Genomic DNA, 11,734 nt, shown 5'->3' on the forward strand with positions numbered 1-11,734 from the left:
AGCTGAAAAATATAGATATATATGTGTCATGACATTCACAAAAAAAAAGTAAAAAAAAAGACTTCAAGTAAATTACAATAAAAAATATATAGTTTAATTACATATTTTATGAATTTTACAACCATAATTTTTTCTACAAATTTTATCATTTAATTTTTTAATTTTTACACTTTTTACCATCCAATAAGTTTGTTTTTCAAGAAAATACTATTTTTAAATTTTTTTGCAATTTACTATCATGTTGATAAAATGTAACTTAGATTATACGTTATAAACTAGTTGGAGTAACTTATAAAAATAAGCTAAAAACTAATAAAACAAGTTCAAATATCGAATAAACTTTCTTTTTCCAAAGTAACTTATAAAGTGATCATATTAGCTTATAAGTTCCTAGAGTGGCTTGCAAAACCTCTAAAAGGCACATGCTAAAATGTTATTTGAAATTGCATCATAGCTCTAATAATAAAATTAATAAAAAACTTAGTACATACTTGGATTGAAGTAAGAAATGTTGTGCATGTTTTTCAATGTAAATCCAACGAATAAATAAAATAAAAGCAAAAGTTATGATTATGATCTTTTGACAAAATTACTTTTGCACTTGAAAATCAAACATTCACTTAATTATAATAGTAAAAAAAATTAAGTTTAAATAAAATTATATAAAATAAATTTATGAATCAACCATAAAAGGGATAAAAAAAGTAGAATTAAATTAATTTTCTTTGTTAGATAAAATAATTATTAATCTTTCTCAGTAAACTCTGATATTAACTTTTCTAGGCTTTATCTATAATTAGAGGTTCAACTTTTAAAAGCACTTTACAATAAATTATTTTACTTAACTAACCTGACTCCAAGGTTAGTCTCAAAGCCACACTTGTGAGCATAGTCAAAGACAAAAAAGACGTTGACATAAGAGAAAAAAATTAATTTTAGGCAATTACAAAATTAACTTGGTAAATGGAGAGGGGAATTCCAGGAAATCAAGGTATTTAATTTGAGCCATTCTTTTGATATAGGACACTTCAAGACAAAGTATTCTCCTCATAAACATACCAAAAGTATTTTTGAGCAAATTAAAGTGCTCCTCCAACTGAAATTTCATATACTCTCTAAGCAAAAGAAAAAAGCACCGATTATGTAAAAAAAGTCTCCATTACATAAGGTACTTACAGAGTATTTATAACCTAAAGAAAATAAAAATTTAAGATAAATCCTAATTAAACACAGAATTCTAATAAATTAAAACATATGAAATCCTACATAAATCCTAATCAAATACATAATCTTATTAAAACATCATTTTTAAAATGAATATCTGAATAAAGATAAAGTCCCTAAAAGTAAAAAATATATCAATATCCTAAATAACATAATTATCATGAAATTCATACATTAAAAATAATTAAATAATTTTAGTTTATTCTGCATCATTATGCTACTCTACTACTGTAGAGCTTCTTAATAGTAAAGAAGGTGAAATATGACCAAGAGAATGTGTATAATGATTTTAGATGGCTTGATGCTCTGTGATAAGATATATAACATGTTGGAAATAACTATCGATCATAATAATTAGATTTCAATTCCTTTAATTATTTAGCCGTGCAAATCTGTGCAAATTTGTTATTTCCAATTCTGATTTGTTGAGAATTATTAGGAGATTGGTAGCTTGATTCACTACATATTAGGGCTGTTCACTTGTATATATATCACTGTAAACTAATATCAAATTCATCAATAAAAGTTACAAACTTATTCTTCTATATGGTATCAGCCTAAACGATCCACCCATTCCCTATTTCTTCAATTAAGGACGTTGTTCCCCACCCTTGCCTCCCATGGCCGACAACAACTCCTTCATTCCCAACCCCCATGAGCCATCCAAACCCCTTGCTTGCATCACTTTCACCAATGTCACCAAACTTCTTTCCAACAATTATCCTAATTGGAAACAACAAGTTGAAGCTCTCCTTGATGGCTATGATCTCCTCCAATATCCAGATGGATCTTTTCCTGCGCCGTCAGAAATGATCCTCACCGCTCCAACATCTTCGACGCCAACTCCGTCGGAAACGACCCCCACCACTGCATCACTTCCGGTAACAACTCAGAATCGTGCTTACCAAACCTGGCGTCGACAGGACCGCCTTATATATGGTGCTCTCCTCACCACTCTCTCTAATGAAGTGGCCTCCCTGGTGTCTCAAACCAAGACCTCGCATGCTCTCTGGATCCTTCTCAAAAACACATATGCCAAAGCATCTCGCAAACCTTTTCTCGGCCGTTGTCAGTGGTGCAACATCAAAGGTCATGTTCTCTCTCAGTGCAAAACCTTCCACCAGCAGCATCCTAGTGTCCCACCGCCACCTCGTAACTCTCCGGCTCACACTGGACAGGTTCAGGTCAATACTGCAACTGCCGACCCATCGCAACATGATTTTCTGTTTGACAGTGGAGCGACACATCACGTAACCAATGATCTCGATAATCTAGCGCTTCATCATCCGTACACTGGTCCTGACTCACTGTTTATGGGTAATGGTTCAGGTTTAAACATCACTCATTCTGGAACACTTTTACTTAATGATTTATCCTTGTCTAATGCTTTGTGTGTTCCTTCCATGAAACAAAAAATAATCTCTGTCTCTAAACTTACCCAACAAACCAACTCTGCTGTTGTTTTCCTGCCAAACTCTTTTTATGTGAAGGACTTGCAGACGGGTCACACAACCCATAAAGGCTCATGTGTGGATGGACTCTATCTCTGGCCCGCCACCTCACCCTCCGTCCACACGGTTCGAACAGAATCCTCTGCATCATGGCATCATAGGCTTGGGCACCCTTCATCTTCTATTTTCAAATTTGTTCAGAAACATTTTTCCTTAGGCTCAAATAAATTTTCGCAATCCGATTGTAACTCGTGTCAAATTAGCAAAAGTCATAAACTTCCATTCCATGAATCCACTCTTAAATCTTGTTATCCATTAGAAATAATTTTCTCTGATATCTGGACTTTTCCTATTTTATCAATTGATGGTCTTCGCTATTATTGCATGTTTGTTGATCATTTTACTCGTTATATTTGGCTATATCCAATGAAACGAAAATCTGATGTGCAAACTATATTTCCCAAATTTAAATCGCTAGTTGAAAATTTCTATCATCACAAAATAAAAATTCTTTACACAGACAATGGTGGCGAATATATTGGTCTTCACCCTTTTTTACTAAATCATGGTATAAGTCATCATACAACGCCACCTCATACACCTGAACATAATGGAATTTCAGAACGCCGGAATCGTCACATTGCTGAAACCGGTCTCTCTCTTCTCCATCACTCGGGCTTGCCCCTCACCTATTGGCCTCACGCCATGACCACCGCCGCTTATCTCATAAATCGCCTCCCAACTCCAATTCTTGGGTACCAATCACCCTATTCTAAATTGTTTAACATTAGTCCGGATTATCATAAGTTAAAGTGTTTTGGATGTTTGTGTTTTCCCTGGATTAAACCATATGCTAACCATAAACTTGCACCAAAGTCTGCTATGTGTGTTTTTGTAGGTTACTCGGCTGATCAACATGCATATTTGTGTCTCGATCCCACAACAGGAAGGATCTACACCTCTCGGCATGTGAAGTTCGTTGAATCTGAATTCCCGTTCAACTCCCTAGTAACTCACGCTAGTCCAAGTCCGGAGCAACAAACAGGCCCACTTCAACTCTCCATCTTACAACCCATGAACCCACCGGAAGATTCATCTCCTGCCCCTTCCTCCCCATCCATCACCAACTCCCCATATATGGCTCAGTCCTCCACCGAACCCACAAACCCCACTCAATCTCCTCCTCCAACCTCACAATCATCCCCGCAACTCTCTGCTCCACCACCCCAAACCATTGTCAACCCAAATGGAGGTGGGATCATCACTCGATCTAAAAACAACATTATCAAACCCATCCAAAAGCTTAATCTCCATGTCCAAGCCTCCTCTCCCATTGAACCCAACACCATCACCCAGGCCCTTCGCGACCCTGATTGGCGCTCAGCCATGCAAGCCGAATTTGATGCCTTACACCACAACAACACTTGGGATCTTGTCAGTCGGTCCTCTGATCAAAATTTGGTTGGCTATAAATGGGTATTTCGAATCAAACGAAATCCAGACGGATCAATTGATCGTTACAAGGCTCGGTTAGTCGCCAAAGGGTTTCACCAACGCTCTGGTTGGGACTATACAGAAACTTTTAGCCCCGTTGTTAAACCGGTGACCATTCGCATTGTCCTAACTCTTGCAGTTCGTCAAGGGTGGCCCATACGTCAGCTTGATGTCAACAATGCATTTCTTCAAGGGACACTTAAGGAGGAAGTCTTCATGATACAACTACCTGGTTTTGTCAACAAAAACTTTCCTGATCATGTTTGTCGCCTCAAAAAGGCACTCTATGGGCTGAAGCAAGCACCCCGCGCCTGGTATACGGAGCTTCGCGTATTCCTGCTCTCCCTTGGTTTTGTCAATTCAGCTGCAGATGCATATCTTTTCATCTACCAAAAACCAGAGGTTACACTTTACTTATTAGTATATGTTGATGATATAATTATGACTGGAAATTCATCTGCTGAGCTGTCCAAACTCATTGCCACACTTGCTGCTCAGTTTTCGTTAAAAGATCTTGGATGTCTCAGTTATTTCTTGGGTGTCGAAGTAATTCCTTCCGTTGCAGGAATGTTTCTTTCACAAAGGAAATATATCATTGATCTGCTACATAAATCAGGCATGACAAATACAAAACCAGCATCCACTCCTTTGTCAGCGAGTGTTCAATTACTTAAGGATTCTGGTGATCTCCTACCCTCTCCAAAGGAGTACCGCACACTGGTTGGAAGCCTTCAATACTTGAGTCTTACATGTCCAGACATCGCCTTCAGCACTAACAAACTCGCACAGTTCATGCAAAATCCAAGAACGACGCATTGGTAACACATTGACAAGGATGATTATGTTTCAACCACTGGTTACTTGTTGTATCTCGGTAACACTCCCATCTCCTGGAGCTCCCGCAAACAACGTTCTGTTGCTCGATCATCAACTGAAGCAGAATACAAAGCCTTGGCTGACACGGCTAGTGAACTATTATGGGTTCTTTCCTTGTTCACAGAACTTGGTCACATGCCCACTGCCAATCCAGTCATATACTGTGACAATCTTGGTGCCACAAATCTCAGTGCTAATCCTGTCTTCCACTCTCGGATGAAACATATAGCCTTAGCCTACCACTTTGTTCGAGAACATGTTCAACATGGCAAGTTTCGAGTGTCTTTTGTATCTACTGATGATCAACTTGCTGATATTCTAACAAAGCCTCTACTTTGCCCTCGGTTCGAATCGCTACTGTCCAAGTTGCATCTCTCATCCAGATTATACAACTTGCGGGAGGATATCAATCATAATAATTAGTTTTCAATTCCTTTAATTATTTAGCCGTGCAAATCTGTGCAAATCTGTTATTTCCAATTCTGATTTGTTGAGAATTATTAGGAGATTGGTAGCTTGATTCACTACATATTAGGGCTGTTCACTTGTATATATATCACTGTAAACTAATATCAAATTCATCAATAAAAGTTACAAACTTATTCCTCTATAATAACTTCTACAAACCACATCCACCACAAAACCACATTCAATAGCTCAAAAGATAAGAAATTATTAAGTGATTCTAGAATACTACTTGTTTATAGTATTAACCAAAATATATATAACATGTTGGGAATGTTTGAGACGCCACACGTGTGCAAACAAGCACATACATAGCCGGAGATGTTGTTCATAAATTTCAGCATAGTAATTGCAGTAACAGTTTCAGCCTTTCAGGCATTATTACTAAATAACAGCAAATGAATTATATATAGTAACAGAATTACATCTAGCATTTCCATTTTTGCCATGTCTGCTATGATACTTATATGTGTCAAATTCTAATAATGTTCAAGCTTTTCCTACCTGTGGTTCTGTCTGCTCTGCTCCCACAATCTCAAACACATTCACCTCTGTTGTATTTTCTTTCTTGTAAATGTATCCCCTTTGCACCCACAGAAAGACCGCAAAATTAAGCGCAGATATCACAAAAAGAAGAGCATAATAGTAATCAAGGTGGCAGTCATTCAGATTGTTACCAAGCCAGCTCTTACCACTCACCTTCCTTGAAAATTTATCTATCATAGAAACTAGTAAACTATTGGAGTATTTCCCAGCAGCTATGGTGCTGGTGTAGAAGGCTGTGCCAAGGACTTTCATTTCTTCTGGGGATTGATCATAGAAGAATTCTAGCAATCCAGCCATAAGGAATGTGTTTGCAAGACCAAGTATAACATGTTGAGGCAAAACCCAAAATATGCTCATAGGAACTACTTCTTCTGCACCAGTTATGTGTTTCTCCCTTATGACTTTCATTCTTCGAATTTCCACAGCATACATGACTGCAGCTGCCATGATTTGGATGGATACTCCAATGGCAATCCTGTGAAGCATTTTGACTCCTCTAGGAAGGCCGGTTCTTCGACGCATGAATGGTACGAAGTAACGGTCGTAAATGGGGAGACAAATGAGAATGGTGACCACCACAAAACTCCATAGGGAGGCTGCTGGTATATGGAAGTTCTGGCCCAGGTTCCTTTCCATTGTTGTGCCTTGCTTGACAAACACGGTTACTTCCACTGCCCAGAAGTTGCTTGGAATTATAATTAGTAGCCATATCCCAAGCATCCCTAAGATAAGCTTGTTTGTCTCTACTTGAGTCACTGTGCATGGGGGATTTGAGGCATCTATTCTGCTTTCTTTTATAGCAGCCTTGTCTAAGAACCTGAAAAACACAGATTTGGCTATTTAACTTTCATATTTAATTCAAGGAGTTAAGCATCCAAGAAAGAAGTGCTAGAAATTATTATATAGCTCCTAATTACGGATGTTCATGTCACACATTATTAACTCTTTCATAAATTAAAAAAATGTATGTGTCATGTAAATATTGACAATCATATAGTCTAAGACCATGCAATAAATTCAGGTTAATGTTTAATGCGTTTCTTTTAAGACACTCTATTTATTAGTTAAAATTTATTAAAAACTATTAAATCAAAGAGCGGAACTCATAAATACTAAATGAAATCCACAAAATTTTGTAATTTTATATAAATTTCAGCCAATAATAAAATGTGTTAGTAACATTTGTCACGGAAAGAATGTATTGTTTTTTGTATGCTCATGTCTGCACATAAGCACTTCATATAAACATGCATTTTGTAAATCCCAAACAGAAATTCAATTTATCAAGTTGTATCAACCAAGGATTACTTCGGCAAAGTAACTATTTTAGTGAGTATTCTAGGCCCAACCATTATAGATTTATATCATCCTTCCATCAAACCCATATTGTATGCTTTTAATGAGATTTCAACATGAAATGATTTATATCCTAACAGATCACTCTATGCTCAACCATTAATATATATCCTCTCCAATTCTTCTTAATGGTAGTAACTTTGTATGTAGTGTACGCCACTCCCAAATGTTATGTGGGGGAAATTTTGAGTATCCAATCCATTCATCTTAGTGATTGTTCCTACCTTCCAGTGCTAGAAATTTGAACAATAACTCATAGGGTAGTTATGATGGTCATGTGCAATTCTGGTGTAAAATGCAAAAAAACACATACTAATTGAACAATAATACATCCCTTGTGTTTATGTTTTTCCTTCAAATATATGAGTCAATATTCATCAATTCTCTTAACGCATTATTTGAGAGAAGAAACAAAAACATCTCCTGACTTGGAATCTGCAAAAGAGCTTAGTGGGTAGCAAACCTGAAACGAGGAGTGTGATAAATCTGTCGTCTTCCACTATCAATGTAATGTTCCATCTCACACTCATGCAGTTCCAAAGGGCTACTAGGAAGCTGAAGCTTTCTATTTCTGAAAGCAACAACTGGGACTCGGAAAAACTCCTTTGGATGGCTCTTTCCCTTTCTAGATTTATGCCTATATATTGGGACACCCATCAAGAATGTAACAGTGGCAACTAGAAAACCAATTGCTGATATTCCATACCCCAATCCCCACCCAAACGTCTCTTGAATGTACACAACAAACAGTGTGGCTGTTAAAGTGCCACATGCAGTGACAAACGACCACCAGTTGAAGAATGAAACTTTTAGCACTTTTTCTTTGGGGCTAAAGTCATCAAACTGGTCAGCACCAAAAGTTGAAATGTTGGGCTTCAGCACGCCACTGCCAATGGCAATGGTGTATATTGATAAATAGAAAAATGTTAGTCGTATGGTTGATGCTTCTTTGAAAATTCCATCTGTCCACGTTGGTCTGAAGCACTTCAGTGATGTAGTAAGAACCAGGAGCCCCATTCCCTGTGGAAATCCATGTCATTATTGTATTGAGATTTATGATGTATTCACGTTAATTAAACTCCTGAAGTTCAAGAAAAGAAAAAGAATAAGAACGGTAGTTGATGTCAATTAGCCTGCAAAAATTAACTAAAAACAAAATTTAAATTTGGTACATTTTATTTTAGTCCAAAAACAAAGTCTGATTGTTTTTATACTCTGAATTAGAAATCATTCTAGCTTTTTTTTTTTTTTTAAGAAAGACCTAAATATATTTTTAGATAGATTTCGATTAAACGGGATAAAAAATTATGTACTTTATATTGACCAATTAAAAAAACATGTGGAGTTAATTCCTAATTAATTATTTAAGAAAATAAAAAATGTCCAAAAAAAAGATTGAATCCATATTTTTAAAAAAAAAATTGACTAAATTCATGGATACAATTAGGTATAATGACCTTGATGGTGTTTGGCCAAAACTATAGGACTAACATATTTTTCGTCATTATAAAAAGTTATCTTTGTCTTTCATCCTCTAAAATTTGAAATTACTATTTTTTTTTCCTTCTAAAATGGGCGAATTTTTATCTATAAAACATTTTTCTTTTATTTTCTCCATCCAAAATTTGAAATCAGCATTTTTAGTTCCAAATGTTAATTTTAAGGTAGATGCATAACCATTTTTAGAGACTTCAGATTTTTTTAGAGGTGTCATACATAACATAGTGTCACAAATATAATGAATTCTACATAGGATGATTACTTGACCTTCAGTTAAACACATAAGACAACTGATGGGTGTAAAAAACAGAGAGAGAGAGGGAGAGACAAAAACAATGATTTCAGAATTTTTAAGAGAAGAAACCAATATTATTTTTTTCAAAAACTACAATCAAAATTCATTTATTTTAGAGAAACCCATTTAAGTCTTAAAATAATGATTAGAAAAGGTAATAATTTTCAGTTACGTGGCATACGAAAGTGCAATTCATGGTTGGGCAATTCAATAACATGACAATAAATTAAAATTAAAGAAACTGACAATGGCATATACGAGCAACGCAAAAGTGATTGTCCAAAATCGGCCCAAGTAGGAATCTCCTATGCAAGCCCCAACTATTGGAGTTATCCATGCTGTGCCTGACCAGTTATTCACACTGGTTACTGCTGATACCAAGTCTTTGTGGAGCTCCGATGTCATATAAATCACCAAATTCGCACTTACCCCAAAGTAAGCAAATCTTTCAAATGCTTGATAAGCTGCCATTAATGCACACATGCACGTCAGAAACATATATTTCCTCAGTATCAAAATCACTAACAGATTAAGAAAGCATATATTAGGAGTCAATAAAGTAATTTATAGAATGTGGTTTGTGTTATGTGATAGCATTCCAATATTCCATTACACCAAGTAATTTACCAAGAATGAAAATGCAAGCTTTCCGTTTCCCAGTTGTAGAAGAAAGCACAGGCCGTCCAGTAAGATTCACTGTGCCATCTAAAGTGTAACCTTCGTGTTCCATCTCACCCAAATTATAGTCGGAACAATAAAGCGAAGATGGAACACCAAGTGTTTCTCGTTGAGTAAATACTACATATACAAATAACAATACTCCTCCGTATGCACAAAAAAGAATAACACTACAAAGTAATTCTATGGGATCAGCAATAGGCACATTAAAATCGTATTTTATTTTAAAATTCTACATGAAAGATTTACGAATTGCACTAGTGGCTAATGCAAGGTTGGGCCAGCTAGAAGCCCAAACACAGAAATGCAGTAGCTTATGTGACTTTTCAGGTGCATTATGGACACTATAGCGGTCTTTTGAATCTATGAAAAGATTCATAAATTTGTGTATTAATTTATATATATATTGTTAGGGTAAATTTATTATATTAACATTTAATGAAAATATTTTGAGAAAATATTATGGGATAAAAGAATTTTTTAATAGTATAAAAGTTGGAGCAACTTACAGTGATATAAGTTTATTATTTCTGTTCCTCGATCTCTCTTCTTTTTTTCCCCCTATTTCTCTATTTGTATATTGTGACAATTCTAACTTTAAAAAAATATAACTATAAATTTGGGCTATACATCTAGATAGATAATTACGATTAAAAGTTAGTTAATGATTATGTGATCAGTTAAAAAAATCATATGTATCTTTCGTTGTGCGATGCATGAGATAAATTGGTTAATTTATGTAAATAAATATTTTTAATATATAAATTATATTAAGATATAATATTATTTTTAATTATCTATAATTTCTTTTAAAAATATATAATTTAATTTAGAAATGAGGATGAAAATAATAGATTGAAACAGAAAAGAGTTTAAGAAAAAAAAATCCTAAAAATGCTTTCGTTAAAAAAAAAACTCCTACAAATGCTCTCGTTCTATATAACTATTTCAATTTATTTATAAAAATAGAATATAACTATTTAAATAAGATTTAATGATTTATAAAAAACAATATAATAATTATATTTATTGATCTTATTTATCGTAATAACCATTATTATAACATTGATTTACTCTCAATGTATATACATGATCATGTAATATACCACATGACAATTCCTATTCCACGTTTTGCTGTAATGCTAGAAGTTATATTGTCATGCGATTTGAAGTCTTTAATTTGCTCAGCACCAAAAGTGAGGGTGTTGGGCTTTGTTGCCCAAGCTGCAAATGGAGTAGAGGGATAAGTAGCATAATTTGTTCTTTGAAGCATAGACCAATAGAAGATTACTTTTCTTTTTTCACAAGTTTGCTTCGAGCTTTCTAATTGGCTTCTGCGTGACTCGTGTGAGCACACCACTCTGGTCCCAGTATAGGTAACTTTTAATATTCACAAAAAAGTCTCAATATATTATAGGTAAATAAGTCAATATCAGCTTTATTAATCATCACATCTTAACAAATAAAATCATACTAAGTAAACCACAAAACTGAAAAGATAACGAGTCTGAGGCTACGTGTGATCGTTAAACTCATTGAAATTTGCATTCATGTACATTGAAGATCCTTGTAATTTGTAAATAGTGAATCAGACTTATTGTTCTTCTAAGTTCTAACTAGATAAAGTTTGTCAAAGTCATGATATGCAATCACTTGAGATGAATGTGCACATGCATTAAAAATTCTTTTCCAAACTTTGACAAAGAATAACCTTTAATTGATTTTCTTGGTCGTCCAATAAAAATTTATTTCCTTCCAAAATTTATAACAAGCATTGCATTTTTTTTATTCAAAACATTTAAGAGGAGAAGATGACGTCGCAATCAAAAATAGAAAAAAATTTCAGACT

General features: G+C 34.7%; 1 protein-coding gene across 1 annotated transcript; it reads right to left on the reverse strand.

Moving 5' to 3' along the window:
- Positions 1–5,753: 5,753 nt before the first annotated feature.
- Positions 5,754–10,082, reverse strand: LOC114410158 (protein NRT1/ PTR FAMILY 5.1-like). The gene is made up of 4 exons (XM_028373965.1): positions 9,835–10,082; positions 9,454–9,671; positions 7,876–8,432; positions 5,754–6,873 (listed from the first exon to the last, which is right to left on the reverse strand). The coding sequence occupies exons 1-4, from the start codon at positions 9,935–9,937 to the stop codon at positions 6,000–6,002; spliced, it is 1,752 nt and encodes a 583-aa protein (XP_028229766.1). The 5' UTR covers positions 9,938–10,082; the 3' UTR covers positions 5,754–5,999.
- Between the last annotated feature and the right edge of the window lie 1,652 nt (positions 10,083–11,734).

Source organism: Glycine soja, chromosome 4, assembly GCF_004193775.1.
Source record: "Glycine soja cultivar W05 chromosome 4, ASM419377v2, whole genome shotgun sequence".
Lineage (NCBI taxonomy): Eukaryota > Viridiplantae > Streptophyta > Magnoliopsida > Fabales > Fabaceae > Glycine > Glycine soja.

Coding starts and splice junctions, on each gene's coding strand:
- LOC114410158 (XM_028373965.1), bottom strand. CDS start 9,937: ATGGAACACGAAGGTTACACTTTAGATGGCACAGTGAATCTTACTGGA. Junction 8,433..9,453: donor CGTTGCTCGTATATGCCATT/GTCAGTTTCTTT, acceptor GGATTTCCACAG/GGAATGGGGCTCCTGGTTCT. Junction 6,874..7,875: donor TATCACACTCCTCGTTTCAG/GTTTGCTACCCA, acceptor TGTGTTTTTCAG/GTTCTTAGACAAGGCTGCTA.